This window comes from Schistocerca cancellata, chromosome 3 (assembly GCF_023864275.1).
Source record: "Schistocerca cancellata isolate TAMUIC-IGC-003103 chromosome 3, iqSchCanc2.1, whole genome shotgun sequence".
NCBI classification, from domain to species: domain Eukaryota; kingdom Metazoa; phylum Arthropoda; class Insecta; order Orthoptera; family Acrididae; genus Schistocerca; species Schistocerca cancellata.
This window is the reverse complement of record NC_064628.1, coordinates 617075598-617099919: the sequence shown is the minus strand read 5'-3', so window position 1 is coordinate 617099919 and position 24322 is coordinate 617075598. Positions and strand designations below refer to the sequence as shown.

The following is a 24322-nucleotide window of genomic DNA, read 5'->3' as shown; positions in this document are numbered from 1 at the left end:
TAGGAAAGAAAACTTGCTAACATTTAGTGAGAAGCTAAAAGAGACAACATGGCCTTTTGATTCTTGTAACTCAAGTGATGAGAACTTTGAGAAATTCCTAAATAGTTTTCTTGGTGCCTTTAATGAAACATTTCCACCTAGACAGCAATAAAATAACAAATAAAAATAACAAATAAAGTAAAGTGGATTACCCAGTGCATAAAAATTTCCATTGTAAGGAAAAGGCAACTGCACAGAGAACTAAAATATAATAAACATACTGATTTCACTAAATATGTTAGACTCTATAAAACCATATTTAAAAGAGTTGTCGGGGCAGCGAAAAACCGGCAAATGACAGACTAATTTTAAATCATAAAAATAAGACACAGGCTGTGTGGTCAGTCATTAAATCAGAGTTAGGTTCAAAAATTGACATTGAAGGAAATAATATTGTAAATACAACTCAAACATCAGAGTACTTTGATGGATTCTTTATAAATGTAGCAAAGTCTGACATAGATGTAGCAGATTATCACAAAAAAGTAAATCCCTTTGGCCTAAGTAAAAACTCTGAAAACTTTACAAAACTTAAAAAGTTTCTGTGGAGGATGCAGAAAATGCTTCTCTAACATCGAGAAACAAAAAATAGGCAGGTTGGGATGGAATACCCACCAAAGTTATTAAAGTGGTACACAACAGAACTGCAAACCCACAAGCTCAAATTACACTCCTGGAAATTGAAATAAGAACACCGTGAATTCATTGTCCCAGGAAGGGGAAACTTTATTGACACATTCCTGGGGTCAGATACATCACATGATCACACTGACAGAACCACAGGCACATAGACACAGGCAACAGAGCATGCACAATGTCGGCACTAGTACAGTGTATATCCACCTTTCGCAGCAATGCAGGCTGCTATTCTCCCATGGAGATGATCGTAGAGATGCTAGATGTAGTCCTGTGGAACGGCTTGCCATGCCATTTCCACCTGGTGCCTCAGTTGGACCAGCGTTCGTGCTGGACGTGCAGACCGCGTGAAACGACGCTTCATCCAGTCCCAAACATGCTCAATGGGGGACAGATCCGGAGATCTTGCTGGCCAGGGTAGTTGACTTACACCTTCTAGAGCACGTTGGGTGGCACGGGATACATGCGGACGTGCATTGTCCTGTTGGAACAGCAAGTTCCCTTGCCGGTCTAGGAATGGTAGAACAATGGGTTTGATGACGGTTTGGATGTACCGTGCACTATTCAGTGTCCCCTCGACGATCACCAGTGGTGTACGGCCAGTGTAGGAGATCGCTCCCCACACCATGATGCCGGGTGTTGGCCCTGTGTGCCTCGGTCGTATGCAGTCCTGATTGTGGCGCTCACCTGCACGGTGCCAAACACGCATACGACCATCATTGGCACCAAGGCAGAAGCGACTCTCATCGCTGAAGACGACATGTCTCCATTTGTCCCTCCATTCACGCCTGTCGCGACACCACTGGAGGCGGGCTGCACGATGTTGGGGCGTGAGCGGAAGACAGCCTAACAGTGTGCGGGACCGTAGCCCAGCTTCATGGAGACGGTTGCGAATGGTCCTCGCCGATACCCCAGGAGCAACAGTGTCCCTAATTTGCTGGGAAGTGGCGGTGCGGTCCCCTACGGCACTGCGTAGGATCCTACAGTCTTGGCGTGCATCCGTGCATCGCTGCGGTCCGGTCCCAGGTCGACGGGCACGTGCACCTTCCGCCGACCACTGGCGACAACATTGATGTACTGTGGAGTCCTCACGCCCCACGTGTTGAGCAATTCGGCGGTACGTCCACCCGGCCTCCCGCATGCCCACTATACGCCCTCGCTCAAAGTCCGTCAACTGCACATACAGTTCACGTCCACGCTGTCGCGGCATGCTACCAGTGTTAAAGACTGTGATGGAGCTCCGTATGCCATGGCAAACTGGCTGACACTGACGGCGGCAGTGCACAAATGCTGCGCAGCTAGCGCCATTCGACGGCCAACACCGCGGTTCCTGGTGTGTCTGCTGTGCCGTGCGTGTGATCATTGCTTGTACAGCCCTCTCGCAGTGTCCGGAGCAAGTATGGTGGGTCTGACACACCGGTGTCAATGTGTTCTTTTTTCCATTTCCAGGAGTGTATAAATCAATGTTTTTAAGAGGGCTGTTTCCCAGAGATCCTGAATTATGCTGAAGTCAAACCACTCTTCAAGAAGGGATCAAGAGAGATCATGGGAAATTATCGTCTTATCTCGATTCTCCCAGTCGTATCTAAAATATTTGAAAAAACTTGCTGTTGCACAAATCCAAAACTTCATTGCAAAATATTCTGTTATTCTACACAATCAATTTGGTTTTCAGCAGTGGAAAAACACCATAGATGCAGTAAACAGTTTCATTGAGAAAATAATTACATCATTAGACAAGAGAAATAAGGTGGCAGGAATTTTCTGTGACCCCTGACTCTGTAAACCATGCATTGCTTGTTTACAAACTTTAAAAGTATGGCTTTATCAGCAGTGCCCTACAATGGCTTAAATCCTACTTATCCAATAGAAAGCAAAGACTGGAAAAAAAAGAGAGTGAGAGAGAGAGAGAGAGAGAGAAAATCTCAGGGTGTTCCGCAAGGCTCCATATCAGGTCCAGTCCTATTTCTCTTCTATGTTAATGACTTGCCATTAAATGTCAGCTCCCCATTAGTTCTGCTCACAGATGATACTTCAGTCTTAGTTGAAGATCAGGACTCATAAAAAATTCCCAAATCTGTGATCGGTGCCCTCAGTACCTTAGAAACTTGGTTTCAGCTAAATGGGTTGAATCTAAACATATTTACAACTCACGTGTTGTAGTTCAAAACCAAACAGTCAAAATGTGAGCAGATTAAGATTGTACACAACAACCAAAACATAGAAGAAGTTGACTCAATCAATTTCTTGGTTTAAATGTAGATAAAAATTTGAGCTGGCAGGCACACATTGAATATCTGGAAAACAAACTGAGCAGCATTGCCAACTGTAACAGACATGGACACACAAAAAGCAGCATATACAAGCTACTTCGAATCCATTACTAGGTATGGTATTGTTTTTCAGAGTAACTCGACAAACATAGTGAGGATACTAAAAATACAGAAAAAAATAACTCGAAATATGTGCACTGCAAATCACAAAGAACCATGTCGACCATTATTTAGAAAACTTAAAATATTAACTCTGCCATCCTCATAAATATATTAGGTTATTATATTTTTGTACACCTGACATGAATTATTTGAGGGAAACCATTTTGTCCATTCACATGATACTAGAAACAGATAATTTTATGTTCCCCACCCACCACCTCAGACTGTATGCGCAAGAACCCCAATACATGGGAATGAAACTTTGTAATAAATTAAAAGGGAAAAAGTTGATGCAGATGAATTTAGGTTCACTTAAAAGAAAGCTATATGAGGTACTGACACTGGAGTGTTATTACTCAGTGGATAAATTCATGCAGGACAAACTGAAAATTTTAGCTGGATACAATGTGTTACACATTCCAAGAAATATCCTTATAGTGTTGTTATTTATTGTAGTGCTATTATTTATTAATGTAAGAATAATTGTAACAGAATTACAAATTTTTGATATGTCTCCTGTACGCAAACCAATTGGATTGCAAATGTACATCATGAGATGAATAAAACACAATTCACAATTAGAAGAATAATTTACCTCTGATGTTATCGTTGCTTACTGGAGATAAGAAACTAACAATGTGGCCACTTACTTTACTTTACAAACATTCACATCAACATGTAAAAATTATCCAGTAGCTTCTGAAACTGCTATGAAAGCCACTTCTTTCCACTAAGGTAAATGTAACAGGAATTCTTGGTGAACCTAAATAGAAATACTTGGAAGAAAACTGATGTAGCTGTAGCAAAAACTGTTGGGCACATTAACAGAACTTGCATCCAAAATAGCCTGTGCAATCATTATTCTGCCACCAATGTATCTATGTATGTCTTGCATACGAACTAAAATAATAAGATAAGAGAAATTTGGGTGTCATTTTTCCCTTACTCAATATGCGAACTGAATAAAAAAGGAAACTGATAATATTAGTATAATGTACCATCCACCATGCACTGTACAGTGACTTGTGGAGTATATGCAGAGGTTCTAACCTGAAATGCTACATCATGCCGGCTGCAAATTTTTCATAATACTAAATAGTATAGGGCAGTCGGTTTCACAACAGAGGTGGAAATATTGTTCTGTTACAAAACAAATTCATTTGGTCACTAGCTGTGTATTGTAGAGACTTGTACTGCAAGGAAGCAAGGGAGGGAATGTTGTTATGAGTGGCCGGTATCCTCTTTCTACAACACAAACGCACACGTGGATTGATATGGTTCTTTATTTACATGAGCTGGAAACAATTATGTAAGTTGAATACAGTCCATTTTTTGTGGTACAAGCTCATCAGTAATAATCCTCTTGCAGACTGGTGTAATGTCAATATCGGTAGTCTTGCTATTACAAATTTTAGCTTCTCACTGCTAGTAAACAACAATTCTGGTTGAGGTAAACTACTCCCACTTTAGTCACTAATCTGCTCACTATCTACTGTCATAGCCGGTGACAAACTAAACCCGCTCTGCGAGTAAACTGACAGACTCTAAACTGGATGATTGAGTGAGACCCTCCAGTCAGCGGCAGTGGCCGAAATACATGCTGTCGAGAGGACATTGGTGGAATGTTGCTTGTAGGTGTGTCTCTGGCCTCTCTCATGATAAGCGTACTTGATCCAGTGCCTACTAATCGATCTTTGCACTTCATATTTACCAACCAGTGTGCTGACAACAGCTTATGCCTGCACGTGTATCACACAAATTATTTTGCAAATGATGAATTATCATTTATCTAAAACAGGTACAGAACATCACAATGAAAAGACGCTTGTACTACAAGAGATATCCTCACATGATAAGTTTATAGGATGAGATATAACATAATTTGTCTACACAGGAATAAGGCAGACATATATTTACCAATCTCAAGCCTGCCACAGGTCCAAAATTTCATCTTTAATGAAAGAAATGGTTGTAATACCATCATAAGTTTCATAGGAGACTTCCTAATGCAAATTTCAACTGTTTTACAATCATTTCTTTCATTAAAGACAAAGTTGTAAACCACTTCACAACCGACATGCTAGAGACTTCATATTGCAACTTATGACAGTGTTACAACCATTTCTTTCATTAATAAATCGAGTATAGAGGTAGCTTACAAAACCCTTGTTTAACCATCAGTTGGAAGTTGTTCATCGGTCTCGAATTCATGCCATATAGGACTGGCAAAGGAAATCGAGAAAATGCAAAGATGAGCTGTGCATTTTTATAGGCATATTTAATAAACATGAAAGCATCATGGAGAGGCAAAGTCAACTCTAGAGGCAGACACCATAAAAGAGGCACTGTGCACCACAGTGTGGTTTACAGTTCAAATTATGAGGGCATAAACTCCTTGAAGAATCAACCAATATATTGCTTCCTCCCACATACATACCACATAAAGACAGTTAAGGTAGAATTAAAGAGATTTGACCTTACACAAAGACTTACTAACAACAATTTTACCTACAGCCTATTCACTATTGGAACAGGAAGAGGTGAAAATGCTAGTGATACATAGAATACCCTGCACCAACACCAAAAGGTGTCGTGAGGAGTATAGATCTAGACCAATATGTAGTTTTTACCTATTCAGTTACAGACAACATAAAGCTTTTGCTGTTAAAGTAACCCAAGTTCATGCCCTGAAATACCTCACTTGTAGTATAGTAGTTTTATGATCTGGGAAACACAGAAACCTTGAGTTCTGACCACCAACTAATCAAGGCAAGCTAAGATTTTCGGAGTTCAAAAGCATGTAATACAAATTATTTGTGGTGTGAACACGAGAACATCCTGCAGAGACCTGTTCAAGAAATTGGGGATACTAACTACTGCTTCCCAATACGCACTGCCAGACAAACAAAGGGAAGCATCCAGAATACATAATCAGATGTCAGTGTATCTTCATACACGTACACACCCAATTGGCAGGTTTATAAATAATTGGAGTTGCAATTCTCTGTGACAGGTAGAGTGGCCACCAGACTGCATTAGTCTTGGTTGTGGTTAGTTTTGTTATCATGCGTGGTAGGGCACATAACGAGCATTAAAAGTGTCAGACATTGAGTGGTCACTGTGCAGGGCATGGGGATGCCACACACTTGTATGACTTGGCATTATCAATACCTGACAGTTTGAAAGAACACTGGTATACATTTGATGGCCGATTGAACTGTGCAATATTCGGGTTTGTGGGCAGTCAGATATGACCCTGGCTCATTGCTGGAATGGAATCAAGGGCAAGCATACTCATCATCAAGTTGTATTCTACCATAACCAACTACCATAAGGAAGGATTATAGTATTGTGCTCTAAGCACATCATAGCTCCTTCCACGTAGATGTAGATGACATCAGAGAACAAGTAATGGACTCTCTACAACATTCTGTGTCATCCCACACCATTGGTCGGGGACTAGCAGTAACCAAGCTAGGCAATTAACATCTCATGCTTGGCTGCCACTAACACTACAATACAAATGGCTGCATTTGGAGCCATGCCATGATCGAGAAGCATAATCTGCTGACAAATGATGTTGTACTGTGTTCAGCATTGAATCGCAGTTCTGCACCACCCTGGATGACCACTGTCGGTGAGTATGGTGGTGACTTGGGAAGAGGTCCCATTCTTCCAATGTTTTGGAGAGGCACAGCAGAGTTCATCCTGGCATCATGGTGTGGAAGCCATTGGGTGTCACTTTAGATCATGGCTGGTAATGACTGGAGGAACTCTGACAGAACAATGGTATTCCATAGACATGCTACATCTTCATGTGTTACCCCTCATGGAACAGTATCGTAATGCCACTTTTCAACAGGACAATGCCCATCCTCATACGGCACATGTGTGTGTGAATTTTAAGTGTTATGTTGAGGTACTGCCATGGCCAGCAAGATCCCCAGAAGTGTTTCCAATAGAACGTGTGTGGCCAGCTCAGAAGTCAGCTTTGTCCCAATGCCAGTACCCAGCATATCAAGGACTACGAGGACAGTTACAACACTTATAGCCCAGCTTGTGTCAGGGGAGGGTACAACAGCCTTATTACACCCTTCAGTGCATGTGTCCAGGCCAGAGGTGGTGCAGCATAATACACTAAACAGGCTCATACTGCCGAGTTCTTTGTACATTTGGCTCAATTTTATAATACACTTCAGCCTAAGAAGTTTAATTTTGTTCCCTTTTCCCCTTCTGGGTGCTTCCTTTTTTTGTCAGGCAATGTATATATTCCTAAATGAAATTTATGATACATATCTCTTTTTCAAAGAAACAGCTCAGTGTGTGTAATCAGTACTAGAAATAAGGACAATCTACCTAAAGATATGAAGTCCATTATTAAGAAACATTTAACTTGCCAGCAGCTTTAAAACATTTATCTACTAATTAAGTTCAGCTGAAGAGACTACTAAAGGATTTGTTGGTACACAACTCCAACTACTTCTCTGACAAATCTCCTGGTAGAACCAAATAGTATATATGTTTGTTAATAATTAAAAATGATATATAAAATCACATTTCTGCACACCGAAGTGTAGTAATGTGTCAGAAAAATTGTAAACTGCTTCCTAATTGATGATGCATGACTACAACAGCCTAACAATTATCTAATGCAACTTACAATTATCTAATGCAATTTACAATTATCTAATGCAATTTACATGTTTATAACAAGTTTGGTAAGTTTCAGATTTAATACTTCTTCCATATCCACAAGGACAATTTCATTTAGGACCTTCTCTCTCAGGGCAATGCTGTGTCCATGAGTGTATTTGTCTCATAGATCATTATATTCGCAAACATCGCTCTATCCTTTCTGGTGATGTTACAGACTTGAAATTCCACATGAAAAACTCTACAGAATGTATACTAGTACAGCTGTTCAGCTGTTATATGAGCAATTTTGCTTTCATTTATAGACCAAAGTTGAGTTTGCAGTTACTCAACATGTGTTCTACCATGCACATTTGTTAGAGGAATAGATTGGGGAGGAGAACACAGTCGAGCGGAAACAGATTGGTCAAGCCAATCTGTATCACTACCTTGGCTCCGTAAAAATAAAAACTATACACATACAAGTTAATTTTCAGTACAAGTAATCATGGGAAAGCTGTAAAGGGGTTGGGGGCAGTGCATCTTGTTAAATGTTCATTGAACTGTCATTTTCTCCTTCATTAATTATATTCCATGTTCATGCTACAAGCTGTTACTGTGAAAACTTTCTTATCTTCCTTGCCTGGAATTCGCTACATTGTTGTCTTTACCTATTAAGGCAACAAGGATATTTAGCAATTCTGCTACAGTCGAGTTTAGAAACTGTGCTGTTTAAAACTTTCGGGATGTGGTAACTGCTTTATTGGTTCACAGGTGCTGCATCAGATAATGTTGTGGAGGTTACACAATATTTTGACAAGACAGATGCATATCATCTTCAGGTGCTGCACCTGAAGATGACAAGTAGCTGTCTCATCGAAATATTGTGCAGCTTCCACAACATTATCCAACGTGATGTCAGTGAACCAATGAAGCGGTTTAGAAACTACCTCACATTCCTCATAAGGGCGGTTTTAACTGAATGGAGTTCACAGACCCAGACACTTTCAAGTATTATGGTCATTCTCACTTAGCTTATAGCTAGATAACTAAATGCTGCCTTGTCTCAGCACTGTAGGCTATTTAATAGTTTTTGCACCTTCACAATTAAGAGGTTTCTTTATGTGATGAAGTACTGGTTTTCACTCTAACTACCCAGTCCAAGGGAACTTACTGTGTAAAAGAGACACTGATTTGATCACTGCATCTTTCTATCTTTGTAAATATAACTGTTGTATCATTCTTTTTTAAGACCTGCTTGCCAGGGCATAAAACAATTGATAGGCAGGAGAAGGAAGCAAAACTGCATATGGTCTAAATTGTGTGAAAGCTATTTATTTATTTACTTACTGCTTTCATGAATTTCTCACTTACATCCACAGTCATTAACATTGGGATGTCTCTTCTGTAGTAGGAGAAGATGGGTCACATGCTCTATCATACATCAAGGGTTCAGACTATTTCAAGAGGCTAGATTTAAGCTTGGCTTTTCTCTGCTCAGTACAATATTTTTTATAAAGTAATGAAGAACATTTTGTTATAGCAGCCAAACAAGGAGACAAAAACCAATTTGTATTATGTCACATATCTCATATATATACTTGTATCTGAACCTGGAATTCACACTTTTCTGCAGTCTCACATTGAAGACCTTCATTTTGTATTTATGTAGGTTTTTCATTAAACTAAAATGTGTGTGTGTGTGTGTGTGTGTGTGTGTGTGTGTGTGTGTGTGTGTGTGTGTGTGTGTGTGTGTGCTTTACATTAATTTAGTTATTACTGTCATTATTTTCAGGTACATAAAAGCCTTACAACATTCTTATGTTATGTTACAGTTACAAAATGGATCTGCCTGGAGGATTTGGCAAAACGGCAAAACAGGTACACAGAATTGGTCTTATGGGAGGCAATGCAAACCCATACACTGCTGATTTCACTCTGGAAGTCCTCAAGGATGCAATAGAACACTCTAAAATAAGTGAATGATCTAAGCAACAGAAGCATTCTTAGTTACAATAATTTCCAAAGCCAGTTTCAAATAATATCTGTGCAAAAACATGTGACTGTTTACGTAAATTATTTTCAAAATCACAAAAAAGTTCACTAAGCCTTTCTCCTACTAATTATGCCAAAGAATGTGTAAAAAAAAGTTTGTTTGTTACCAAAGGAGAAACATTACGCAAAACACTTGAATTATTTGGTTCCCTTCATAATGTCATGGATTAATTTTCCACATTATTCTTTGCTTATTTTGATATGATGCTAAAATAGATCAAAAATGTAACACTACATTACCAAAATGTAGAAAACAAAAGGAAAAAAATATTCAAATAAATCTGTATACAAGAAATAGTTATCTCTTTGGAATCCCAAAAATCCTCTATTGCCCAATTGTGATATTATTGGAGAGTGGCATACGAGAAATGATCTAACTTCAGAAGAACTCGATACATCAATTACAAAGGGCTGGTAATGATACTATTTATCTTAACAGTAGGACTGGAGAACTTGTGCAAGCCAGATAAGTGACACCTGTTTCAGAAGTTAGTTAGATATATGTTCTATAGATTATTTGTATAATTTATAAGAAAAAGTGAAATGAGTCAGTTTACAGGCTACATATGCAATATTTGTTTGTGTGCATGTCTGCATGGTGGCTGTGGCGACTGCAGACCACCAGTAACTGCTGACTGCCATGTGCAAAGTAAATTGTCTTTGGACTCGGTGTTCTTTGGTTGTTGTGTGCTTTTGACTCTGGTGTAGATGTTTGATTTGTTATTGTCTGTAATGTTTTTCCTGTGTCTCATATAATTATATGAGCCATAATAGAAGTGTCTGATCCTAATCAGTTGGAGATTTATGTGTGCAGTCAGTTGCTATACCTAGAAAACCCACATTGGTGACCCCGAGTTGTGAAAATACACTCCTGGAAATTGAAATAAGAACACCGTGAATTCATTGTCCCAGGAAGGGGAAACTTAATGGACACATTCCTGGGGTCAGATACATCACATGATCACACTGACAGAACCACAGGCACATAGACACAGGCAACAGAGCATGCACAATGTCGGCACTAGTACAGTGTATATCCACCTTTCGCAGCAATGCAGGCTGCTATTCTCCCATGGAGACGATCGTAGAGATGCTGGATGTAGTCCTGTGGAACGGCTTGCCATGCCATTTCCACCTGGCGCCTCAGTTGGACCAGCGTTCGTGCTGGACGTGCAGACCGCGTGAGACGACGCTTCATCCAGTCCCAAACATGCTCAATGGGGGACAGATCCGGAGATCTTGCTGGCCAGGGTAGTTGACTTACACCTTCTAGAGCACGTTGGGTGGCACAGGATACATGCGGACGTGCATTGTCCTGTTGGAACAGCAAGTTCCCTTGCCGGTCTAGGAATGGTAGAACGATGGGTTTGATGACGGTTTGGATGTACCGTGCACTATTCAGTGTCCCCTCGATGATCACCAGTGGTGTACGGCCAGTGTAGGAGATCGCTCCCCACACCATGATGCCGGGTGTTGGCCCTGTGTGCATCGGTCATATGCAGTCCTGATTGTGGCGCTCACCTGCACGGCGCCAAACACGCATACGACCATCATTGGCACCAAGGCAGAAGCGACTCTCATCGCTGAAGACGACACGTCTCCATTTGTCCCTCCATTCACGCCTGTCGCGACACCACTGGAGGCGGGCTGCACGATGTTGGGGCGTGAGCGGAAGACGGCCTAACGGTGTGCGGGACCGTAGCCCAGCTTCATGGAGACGGTTGCGAATGGTCCTCGCCGATACCCCAGGAGCAACAGTGTCCCTAATTTGCTGGGAAGTGGTGGTGCGGTCCCCTACGGCACTGCGTAGGATCCTACGGTCTTGGCGTGCATCCGTGCGTCGCTGCGGTCCGGTCCCAGGTCGACGGGCACCTGTACCTTCCGCCGACCACTGGCGACAACATCGATGTACTGTGGAGACCTCATGCCCCACGTGTTGAGCAATTCGGCGGTACGTCCACCCGGCCTCCCGCATGCCCACTATACGCCCTCGCTCAAAGTCCGTCAACTGCACATACGGTTCATGTCCACGCTGTCGCGGCATGCTACCAGTGTTAAAGACTGCGATGGAGCTCCGTATGCCACGGCAAACTGGCTGACACTGACGGCGGCGGTGCACAAATTCTGCGCAGCTAGCGCCATTCGACGGCCAACACCGCGGTTCCTGGTGTGTCTGCTGTGCCGTGCGTGTGATCATTGCTTGTACAGCCCTCTCGCAGTGTCCGGAGCAAGTATGGTGGGTCTGACACACCAGTGTCAATGTGTTCTTTTTTCCATTTCCAGGAGTGTATATTGCATTCTCTCACTGTGTATCACCAGTTTCAAGCCAATAGATAATGTCACAACCTCTGCTTTTTCCAGCAGTGCACATTATTAGATTAGATTAGATTAGATTTACTTTCATTCCAATTGATCCGTAATATAGAGGTCCTCCAGGATGTAGGACATGTCAGAAAAACTATAACACATGACAAATATTTATATCTAAAACAATTAAGCTAATGTACCCACCCATTTACTAAGATTGCATTAATGTACTGAATTTAAAATTTTTAAAAAAGTTTTTTATTTATTTATAAGTAACAAACATATAATAAAACTATGACAATACTTACAATGAACACACACACATGAGGGTTGGCTCTTAAATAGTGGCAACTATTTATTCACAACCGATACAAAAGAGTTACATGTTTGCACCTGTAACTGCCCTTCAAAGTAGTCACCAGCATTGTGTAGAACCCATTGTCAGCAATGGGAAGGGGTAGTATACCATTAGCAGAGCCTGTTCTGTTGATGGTGTGAATGAAGCAGTCTATAGTTATGGTGACTTTCGTGTATGACTGTGATGGTGTTATACTAACGAATTACGTTCCTCCACAGCAGACCATCAATGCACACTATTACTGTTTGTTTTTGGACCATCACCTGTGAACAGCTTTGTGAAAGAAGACACTTTCTGCACAACCCACTCATTATTTTGCATGACAAAGTGTGGGCGCATACAGCACAAGCTGTGGCTGCTCTGTTCAGTCGTTGGGACTGGAAAGTACTGTACCATCCACCATACTCCCCAGACTTAAGTCCTTGTGACTTTGATTTAATTCCGAAGATGAAGGAACCACTTTGTGGCATTCGCTTCAGAACTGTTCCAGAGATTTGACAGGCAGTAGACTGCTCCATTCACACCATCAACAGAACAGGCTCTGCTAACAGTATACTGCGCCTTCCACATCACTGGCAATGTGTTCTACACAATGCTGGTGACTACTTTGAAGGACAGTAACATGTGCAAACATGTAACTCTTTTGTGTCGGTTGTGGATAAATAGTTGCCACTATTTAAGTTCCAACCCTTTCCTTTAGACTTCTCTTAAACTGAATTTCATTGGTTGTTAAGCTTTTTATGGCTGCTGGCAAGTTATTGAAAATGTGTGCTCTGGAATAATACACACCTGTTTGTATGAGAGTAAGTGACTTTAAATCCTTGTAAAGCTTATTATTATTTCTAGTATTGATTCCATGACTGAGCTGTTGGTTTTAAAAAGTGATATATTTTTAATGACAATTTCCATCAAGGAATAAATACATTGGGACGCAGTAGTTAGTATCCCTAGTTCCCTAAACAGGCCTCTGCAGGATGTTCTTGAGTTCACACTACATATAACTCTTATTGCACGTTTTTGTGCCCGGAAAACTTTAGCTTGTCTTGATGAATTATCGTAAAAAATAATCCCATATGGCATTATGGAGTGAAAGTAAGCATAGTATGCCAGCTTTTTCATTTTTATATCCGCTATGTCTGACAGAATTTTCATTGCAAATAGAGATTTGTTTAGACGCTTCATCAGTTCCGTTGTGTGTTCCTCCCAGTTGAATCATCATATGTTAGGCATATATTTGTGGGACAACCCTTACAAGTTCTGAACTGCATGTAGTGTGTTTTTTCCCACCATGACCATGGAATGGACCTTTGATTGTGAAGCACAATGCTTTACCCCATGTGCTACCAATACACCAGGAACGTTTGTGTGTCCAGTGTTTGTTTAGACAAGCCAGATGACCCTAACCTCTGGCAGCACAACACACCAGGTCTTGTACACATAGGTGCACACATCTTCTACAGCATTCTAAGCTTGACAGGATGCTTCACCACGACAAGACTCTGGATTCCCCTCACCCAAGTTTCTACTGCACTCCAACATGGACCACACAGCTGTCCAGTTTCGGGGTCCACACCCATGGCTGCCCTCTCCTCAAAGCAATCTATCATTTAAACTGTTCCCTCCATGCTGGTCAAGGGGATGCTCTCATTAACTATGCTGGGCTACCCCACACACGCCTCAAGCGACACACCTGAAATGGTTCTGCCCTGTCACTCAGTGCTGAATCACGATTTCACACCTCTGCTCGAGATTTCATCTGCAGCAGCCATTGATCCTTTTCCGTGCCTGCCATGCTATGCTTGTGGTGTGACCAAACAGATTTCCTTCCTATAAGGACTGAACACCATGTCTCAACTGCACAGCTTCCAGATGTTCAACACACCACATCGCCTGACACTGAGCCACAGTTTGTGTCAGTGAACACTGTGCAGAACCCCCGCATGATTCGTGCCTTTCCTACACCCCTGCAAGAACTGGCCCCAGGTGATTTTCTGAAGCTGCCACCATTACATTAGGACAACCCAGTGATGTGGTTCACCTTGGTGGACAACATGTTGGACATACAGCGCATTGTGGGAGATGGCACTTGTTTTGTGTGTTCAGTGAAACACCTGCATGACCATCCTGATCTTATCAGTGACTTGTTGCTGAACCCACCCAAGAGCACTAATCATTAAATACCTTTCTCATCTGCCAGCTAATACTATTCACACTATTATTTATGATGAGACTTTAGATCACTGCCTGAGAGGTCACAGCTTGTAGTAACTGACGGAAAGTCATCAAGTAAAACAGAAGTGATTTCTGGCATTGCCCAAGGTAGTGTTATAGGCCCTTTGCTGTTCCTTATGTATATAAACGATTTGGGAGACAATCTGAGCAGCCGTCTTAGGTTTTTTGCAGATTATGCTGTCATTTATTGACTAATAGTCACCAGAAGATCAAAAGAAACTGGAAAACAATTAGGAAAAGATATCTGAATGGGGCAAAAATTGGCAGTTGTCCCAAAATAATGAGAAATGTGAGGTCATCCACATGAGTGCAAAAAGTAATCCATTAAACTTTGGTTATGTGATAAATCAGTCAAATGTGAAGGCCATAAATTCAACTAAATACCTAGGAATTACAATTATGAACAACTTAAATTGGAAGGAATACATAGAAAATGTTGTGGTGAAGGTTAACCAAAGACTGCATTTTATTGGCAGAACACTCAGAAAATGTAACAGGTCTACTAAGTAGACTGTCTACACTATGCTTCTCCATCCTCTTTTAGAATACTGCTGCACAGACAGGATTGATGGAGTACATCAAAAAAGTTCAAAGAAGGGCAGCATGTTTTGTACTATCACGAAATATGGGAGAGAGTGTCTCTGAAATGATACAGGATCTGGACTGAACATCATTGTGATAGAATCTTCTCATGAAATTCCAATCACCAACTTTCTCTTCCGAATGTTAAAGTATTTTATTGATACCAACTTACATAGGGAGAAATGATAACCATGATAAAATAAGGGAAATCAGAGCCCGTATGGAAAGACATAGGTGTTCGTTCTTTCCGTGCACTATATGAGATTTTAATAATAGAGAACTGTGAAGGTTGTTCAATGAACCCTCTGCCGCACACTTAAATGTGATTTGCAGAGCATCCATGTAGATGCAGATGTAGATGTAGGTGACAGAACCCCCTCTCAGCTGTGATGACACTTGCATGCGCAGATCACTACCGAGATCTTGCTGAACTTAGCACTCTGGGCAGTGTGAAGCAGCTGCAAGAACTACAATTACATTTGCTTCCCCATACTGCAGCTTTGCTCAAGGATAAACCATGGCTGGCAGACCAGGCATACGCCATTATCCAGCACCACCACTTCTCTTCGCGTAGCACAGCGCCTAATACTGCCAAGGTTGATAATACTGTGACTATATTTCCACCATCGGATGGTAGAGGCCGAGTACATGTGTGTCACAGACAGCACATGGAACAGCAGCCACATAGTGGCCAGGACCGGAAATCACGAGCGGTTCAGCACTAGCGTCTCTCCACCCCAATCACGCTAGTGCCTGCCCTCCGTGCCTTCCCTTTGCTTGGTGCTTCAGTTGGTGGGACGAGTACAACTGACTAACACATATACTGGTTCCACTCCACTTATGGGGATGCTGCTCACAACTGTTGCCTGCCCTGCGCATTCCCAAATGCCTCACATGGGTTGCAGTAGTTACTACAGCTCGAAGGTATATGGAATGGCGCCCACAGACGTTGCATTCTGTCAGATGCTCCACCTCACGAGGTCATCTGCACACCTTGGATTTAGGTTCACACCAGTATTTTCTTGTCGACACCAGAGCAGACATTAGCATCATACCTCCCTCATTTACTGTAACGGACATGACATCAGCCAAACTGTTTCTTCAAGCAGCAAATAAATCGCCACTTCATGTCGCTGGTTTTGCCGAGTTACCTACTGAACTCTAACCTGGCAAACCTTTCACTCAGTCCTTCTATGGGGTTGATGTAGAAGACCCACTTCGGTCTGTCTCCGGATCTCCAGTTGGCTGCATTATTGCATCATGCCTCATCTACTCATATTGTGTGTTCAGTCACCTCATCAACTACTACTCATCCCCCTCGGATTCCCAATGATTTCAACAGGGCTCTCATCAAGTGCTCTTCACTGGTGGACAGCCTCACAGCTTCCATTGCCCAGCTTCCATCTGACCACTCTGCAGTTGATGATGTCTGCACTTGCAGTGCCGATCTGAACTGCGCCATACCATTGCCTGTCAATGCCACAGCCCCCTGCCACCGGTGACGCACCATGTGGATCTTTGACACCGCCACCCCCAACACTGGCGACGCACCTCGTGGAACTTTGATGCCACCAATGTGGACAGCTATACCTGCACATCAGGTTAGTGACTCTTGTGTGATACTGATTCCCATTCGCAATGGCCCCTGAGTGAGTTCATCAGCCCAGCTGAGTGCTATCACGAATGGAACGACACACAAAATTGAGCCACCAGTGCCTCATAAAACATGCTGACTATGCTGACTACTGCCACATAAACTATGCCTTGCTAGGGCCACAGTGGTGGAATTTCTGTGGGCAGGTATTGTCTATCTGTCGGGCAATAACTGGTCTTCGCCCATACATTTAGTTCCCAAAAAGGACAATGCACCTCTGTGGTGACTATTGCTGCCTTAATGCATGGACTGCATTAGACAATAATCCTGTACCTCATATACAAGACTTCGCGCAAGTGCTAAGTGGAGCACGCATCTTCAGTGTCTTGGACTGCTGCAAGGCATACTTACAAATATCCAAGGAACAAAGTGACATACCAAAGACAGCATTGATCACACCCTTTGGCTTCTATGAATTTTGTTACATGCCTTATGGTCTCAAAACTGTGGCCCTAACTAGGCAACATTTTTAGACTCACTTCTGTTTAATTGTTAATATTTTTATGCATACTTGAATGATATACTCATTTTTTCCTCCTCTGACAGAGAACACAAACTCCACCTGGCCATGATATGGGACCTATTGACACACAACGGAGTCGAATCGGTAATGAAAAGTCACAACTTTGATGCACCACTGTCACTTTTCAGGGGTACACTGTCTCCTCTGAAGGCATACACTCCCCTCAGGAGTGGGTTGACTGCATTCATGATCTTCCTCTTCCAGTGTCGTTTCATGAATTATGCTGGTTTTTTTAGGAACCATCAATTTCTACTGTTGTAAACTACTGATAGTGGCAGCCATTTAAATCCCTCTGACTGACGTATTGGCTGATAAACAAACCTCTGGCAATCACCAGGTACAGTGGTCTCACAATATGGTGAGAGCTTCCAAAGATGTTAAATCAGTGTTAGCACATGCTGTCACTCTCACCCACCCTTTGCCAGATGCCCACATCTCTATTACAGCAGATGTGAGCGATTTTGCAATTGGTGCAGTCTTCCAACTGCAAGTCAGTGACTCAATGCAGCCACTTCAGTTTTTTTCCAGAAAACTATCTACAGCTCAATGTAAATGGTCAGCATTTGACAGAGAATGCTTGCAGTGTAAGAAGCTGTAAAAGATTTCTGCACAGACATTGAATGAAATAACGTAACAATTTTCACAGATTGTCACCCCCTCACAGATGCTTCCTCCACATAGGTTTTCGCGGATAGACTTTATTAGCCAGTACACAATAGACATCCGTTACATCCTAAGTTCAGAAAATGTGACGGCTGACTACCTATCATGTATCAATGCAATTTTGTCCCCCAGAACAATAATACTGAAATGCACAAGCTCTGACAAACCCTGCTACTTCCCTCCAGATCATTTCCTATAACCTACCAGACTCGGTCAAGCTACTATGGGATGATATGTTCATGGTCACTGCCCAGCCTATTGTTCTGTATATGCTGCATTTCCAAGTATTCAGTACATTATATAATCTTTCACATCCTGTTGCTACTATGCGCTTTGTCACAGAATGCTTTGTGTGGCCTGGCGTGAAGAGGGATTGTCGTACTTGCGCTCATGATTGTACACATTGCCAGCACAGCAACATCGGCAGGCCCACACAACCCCCTTTATGTAAATTTGACATGCTGAAAGGCCACTTCCAACATGTGCGTCTGGATCTCATAGTACCATTATCTGTGTCTGATGATTTCAGGTATATCCTGTCTGTCATCAACCGTGTTACACATTGGGTGGAGGGCGATACCCCTGCAGGACATTACAGTGGAGTCCATAGCACGAGCATTTGTATCCTCCTGGATAGCTTGATTTGGCTGCCCTACATCCATCACCACTGATGAGTGTAGACAGTTTGAATCCCTGCTGTTTAACAAACTATGCATGCTCTATGGGGTAGATAGATTCCGCATTACAGCTTACCATCCAGAGAGCAATGGACTGGTCAAGCATTGGCACAGGATTCTGAAAGCGAACCTCATGTGCCACATTGGTGAGTGGTCCTATGCCCTTCCCTGGGTTATAAGATAGACCTCCAGGCTTCACTTGTGGTATGCTGGGACCCTAGTTCTCCATACAGAGTTCGCCAATGACAAATCAACCATCAAACTATCTGGCCTCCCCAGTCTAGTAGACCGTGTCTGGTTGCACATAGCCACACTCCACATGCCTCCTCCATGACCACACACCCTTCCTTGGATTTTTCTGCATTTGGCTCTGGACCCTTTCAAGTTCATTATGTCACAAGATGACACAGTCATCCCGCATTACAGCAGACTTACTCTGATCCACACCGAGTATTGGTTTGCACAGACAATACTATGGACATTCTCATCATCAATGGCTGTTCACAGACAGTTTCTCTTCAACATGTGAAACCGGCCTGGATGATTGAGGAATCTATACCACAACCTCTCAAGTTGAGTGCTTCTCTGTCATGCAATGGCTCCAATCTCATGCATACCACCCGCTCCTCTGCATCCCGACTTGATCAAATGTGCACCAAGCCTAAACCTTTGGGCAGCTCAGTTGTTGCATGTGATGATATTCTACCCTCACTCCACTCAGGCACTGCATGTGGTGATCCACAACCTCAGGCCCAACCACATTTTGTGTATGACGTTACCCCGTCACATTTGTTGGCACCTAATGCCCCCACAGTGTGTCCTAGTGCTTCCCCTGAACTACAATATTCCCCCCCCCCCCATTCCCCCTACATTCACTATTGACAAAATTTGCATCACAATCAATGCCTGTGGGTGTCCACATGATGAGATTTCCTTACAGCTCCATGAGCGATTCATATTCATCCTCCACATAGGGGATGCTTCGCATGAGTCCACACCCACATCACGTATCACCATTCTGCGCACAGTCCCTATCCCAAATGGGTTGGATATGGCTGGCATAGCTGCAACTTTCAGCACCGATGGGACGCTCAAGATTTGCATCTCCATCTCCACCAGTATTTCAATGTTGACGCCTTCTGTGCCAGTCCAGTTCATGTGTGCAGGTCAAGCAGTCTGACCTCTCCATTCGATAGCGGGGACTATACCATTGCTAGTCCACCCTGCATAGACAGCATGAACGTTTTGCACATGCCTGTATCAACCGGCGAGTATCCCAAAAGACAACCTCACAGGAAGACACCCATGTCCCCCCCCCCCCCCCTCCCTCTCCACAGTGCCCTGCACTCCAGCGGGGATGGGGGCTCTGTGGTGACCATCAACCACCAGTAACTGCCACCTGCCAAGTAGAGAGTAAATGGTCTTTGGACTTGGTGTTCTTTGGATGGTGTGTGCTTTTGACTCTGGTGTAGGTGGTTGACGTGTTATTGTCTGTAATGTTTTTCTTGTATCTGGTGTAGTTATACAAGCCATAATAAAAGAGCCCAATTGTAATCAGTTGGAGTTTTCTGTGCACGGTCAGTTGGTATATCTAGAAAACCCACAGTGGCCACTTACAGATTACTGAAGAACACAGTGGTTTAAATTTAACAAAGAGGACCTCTCTCGTCACTAATCTAACACAAACTTAACAACAAAGGCGCCTACGCACATGCACATTATACAATAGAAACTGAGGTTGTAAGTAATCAAATAAGAAAGGAACAAAAATAGCAATGTACATTAACTGAATGAAGTGGACATTTTTACTGTTTAGGCTATTATTTATTTAATCTCCCTTTCTTTCTGTGAATGAAACTAAGTTCCCAGAAAAAAGGTACATCAAAACAATCACACATTGAAATCTTTGGCCAACAAATTCCATGATTACTTCCCTACAGTGGCAACAATATTACAGCCACTAATAAACAACCAAATACAAATGCAATGGATTTACTTCTGAACACTGCATGCAGTACCAACAGAGATTATGGTCAAAAACAAATTCCCTAAGGATCTTAATAAAATTCATTGGCTCACTAAAAAGTGGTAAGTCTGCTGTTTATATGGTTTTTCTAGTAGAGTACTGGAGTCTTGTGCTGCTATCTTCAGAATCTGTCAGTGACTGGAGGCATTATTTCCTGACAGGATTATATATGCTGTGTAATAACACCAATCTACAAAACCACAGAAAAGAAAAAAACATTCATTACAGATCCATTTAACTCCATAGAAATTTTTCATAATTACAAGGGGGTTAGACACACAAGAAGGTGGTGAATACGGCCAACCATGTTGTATGAATGCTATGAAGTTCTGCAAAATGGGATCCAAAGCTACAGCCTTTGCGATCTGTGTGCTAGTTACGAGAAAACCATCAGTTGTCTACTGTGTGGTGACATCATAGTGCAAACAAAGAAATTCCGCCTGATCAGTCCCTGGGTCTAGACCAGCCTGCAGGTGAATAAAGCATCGGCATTTGTGTGTTGTTTTGCACGGTAGAAATGAATCTCATAGTTGTAATGTGAAAGAAAAATGCTCAATGTCAAATGTGATGTGGCACTCTATCTGGTAATGATGCAGAAGTGAATAAAGAAACCAGTGGTTTGCAATCAGCGACCTGGTGGAAGTTGGTACCATAGAGAAAAATATGGAATTTATTCACAGCATATACAATGACGAATACTTCCTTTTCTATCTGAGGGTACCTAGTTTGAGTAGGATTCAGCATTTTTTAGGCATAAGCAATAGACCACTTGGAGCCATCAAGATATCTATGAGCCAGTACTGCCCCCACCCATACTGCGAAGCATCTGATGTGACGACCAAGGGGAGCCCTGGCTTGTACGTCACTAAGCAGGGCAAAAACTGTAACATGGTCTTAAGGGTGAAAAATGTGCTTTCACAACCTGGTGACCATCAAAACTGAGTCCTTTTGCGCAGCAACACTTGTAATGACTGCACAATTGTTGCTGCCCCAGACAAAAATTTGTGGTAGTAGGCCACTTTGCTTAGAAAAAGCTGAAGTTCTTTGACTGACATAGGGCATGGAAGCAACACAACAGCAGAAACATGTAGATGCAGGGGTTGGAGAACATTATGAGAAACTTCAAGCCCAAGACAAATGACAGAAGGTTGAAAAAATTGCCATGTTTCTGAATTACACTTCAACTGAACCACTTGGAGAACAGAAAAAAAGAGTACAGAGATTTGTGTAAATTTCCTCGGTGGAGGCACTGGAAACTACAATGTCATCCAAATAGTTTGCACAATCCGGCACACACGCCGTAAGTTGTTCAAAAAAATGTTGAAAGATAACAGGAATGATGGCGACCGCAAATATTGATACAGACCAAAAGGGGTATTGACAACTACCATACATTGTAACTGTCAAAAATGGAAACTTCTACATGGAAATGTAGGAAAAGATAGATTGCTACTTACCGTAAAGAAGCCATGTCAAGTTGCAGAGAGGCACAATTAAAAGACACTCACATGTAGCTTTCAGCAATAGCCTTCATCAGTAAACACACACACGCAACGTGCACACACACACAACACACACACACACACACACACACACACACACACACACACACACACACACACACACACACAACATTAACACGCACACACTTCGTGCATGCACGATCCCAACTCCAGCATCTCAGGCCAGAATGCAATGTCACGTAGGTCACAAACAGCAATGTGGATGGGGTGGGAAAGGAGAAGCGGGAGGGGAAGGGATAGTAGTGTACGGGTGGGGAGGGAGACAAATGCTGTCTGGGGGTGTGTGCAGGGACTGGACTCCAACAGGTGCAGTGTCAGGAGGTCGTGGGGCATGGAGGTGGGGAAAAAAGGAATAAAAAATGAGAGTGTTATAGCGTCAAGTTGAACACATTTATTTCGAAACGACACAATACATGTAAGTCACTGAGCAAGTTGACAAAGCAAGACATGCGAACACAGTAACATTCAAATCAGCACTGAGTCCATGTCTAGTGGCTGCTAGCTGGCTGGCCGCTTAGGTGGCACAGTTGCTGCATGGCTGGCAGACAGCGCCGCATGTAGAGGACGCGCGTAATTGCGTGGCGGCACTTTGAATGATCGGCGAGTCACAACACTTTCCCCCCTATGAAATTTTTGCACTGGTCTTGATGGAGGTGGCCTGTAGATTGCTAACATCCATAGGCGTTGTTTGACTGGCCACAAAGTCTCGAGGAGGAGGCTTCCCGTACGGACGAAAATGTCCCCGATGATAACGGGTCGAAATGACAGGAGACGTAGGGGTCGAATCTGCTGGGGCCCCATGCACCAATCTGCCCATTGCGGCAAGTCCGGTTGTTATAACAGGAGACATGGGCAATGTGTCAGCGTCCATAGGAGAAGGAGACAAGTAGAGTTGCTCCGACAATTGATGGTCATCTGGTTCCTGCATGGGCATGTTTCCTGGTGGCGTCCATTCTTGTGCTGGCACCGAGATGATGGTGAGAGGGCTGCATTGTGAGTAATGAGAGATGCCAAGATCCTGAGTGTCAGGTAGAGCGGAAGGTGGTGTAGCGGCGTTTGGAACAGGCATTGCTGGCACACGAGGCCGAAGCTGGTCCGAATGACACATTGCAACACCCGTGTCCGTATGGATTTCATATAGGCATCGGCCACGGTGTCGTAAGATGTGGCCAGGACTCCATTTTGGCCACCTGCCATATCCCCGTACCCATACAAGGTTGCCGCAGTGAGCCGGCCAAGCGAAGGCACCCGCGGCCGTGAGGTGGAAGGCTGCAGAAGATGAAGCAGCATGCAGGGCTGTCGGCCATGTAAGACCTCAGCCGGGCTGTGGTCACCCATGGGGATGAAACGGTAAAAAGCCACAAATTGGAGAAGCACATCAGCAGCAGCAGAAGAAGTCAAGAGTTTCCTCATCTGAGCCTTAAATATGCAGACCAGTCGTTCAGCCTCACCGTTTCACTGTGGATGAAATGGAGGGGCCGTGACATGCATGACACCGTGACGAGCACAAAAATCCGCAAATTCGGAAGGGGCAAATTGCAGACCATTATCAGTAACAAGAGTAGAGGGAAGGACTTCCAAATAGAAAATGCGGGCGAGAGCGTCTTGTGGTTGCCGCGGTGGTAGCAACGTGCAGCGGACAATGAAAGGAAAGTTAGAGTAGGCGTGAATTATGAGTAGCCAATAAGTACCTAAAAAAGGTCCCGCGAAGTCAGCGTAAATGCGCTCCCAGGGCTTCTCGGGCGAAGGCCACAGTGACAACGATGACTTTGGGGTGGCGGCCTGTGACACACAAGGGCCGCAGGCAGCGACCGTCTGCGATATTTCAGAGTCAATGCTGGGCCAGTACACATGACGGCACGCCAGAGATTTTGTGCGAGAGACACGCCAGTGCCCTTGGTGAAGGAGGTGCAAGACCGAAGCACGCAAAGGTGCAGGTATCACTACACGCGGCGAAGCATTATCGGTGGAATGGAGGAT

General features: G+C 43.2%; 1 protein-coding gene across 1 annotated transcript in view; it reads left to right on the top strand.

Moving 5' to 3' along the window:
• Positions 1–10092, top strand: part of LOC126175522 (alanine--glyoxylate aminotransferase-like) — a 105772-nt gene extending 95680 nt beyond the window's left edge. The window contains exon 7 of the mRNA XM_049922349.1: positions 9578–10092. Within this exon, the coding sequence (XP_049778306.1) occupies positions 9578–9728 (151 nt within the window). The 3' untranslated portion in view covers positions 9729–10092. The remainder of the gene's footprint in view (positions 1–9577) is intronic.
• The last annotated feature ends 14230 nt before the right edge of the window (positions 10093–24322 follow it).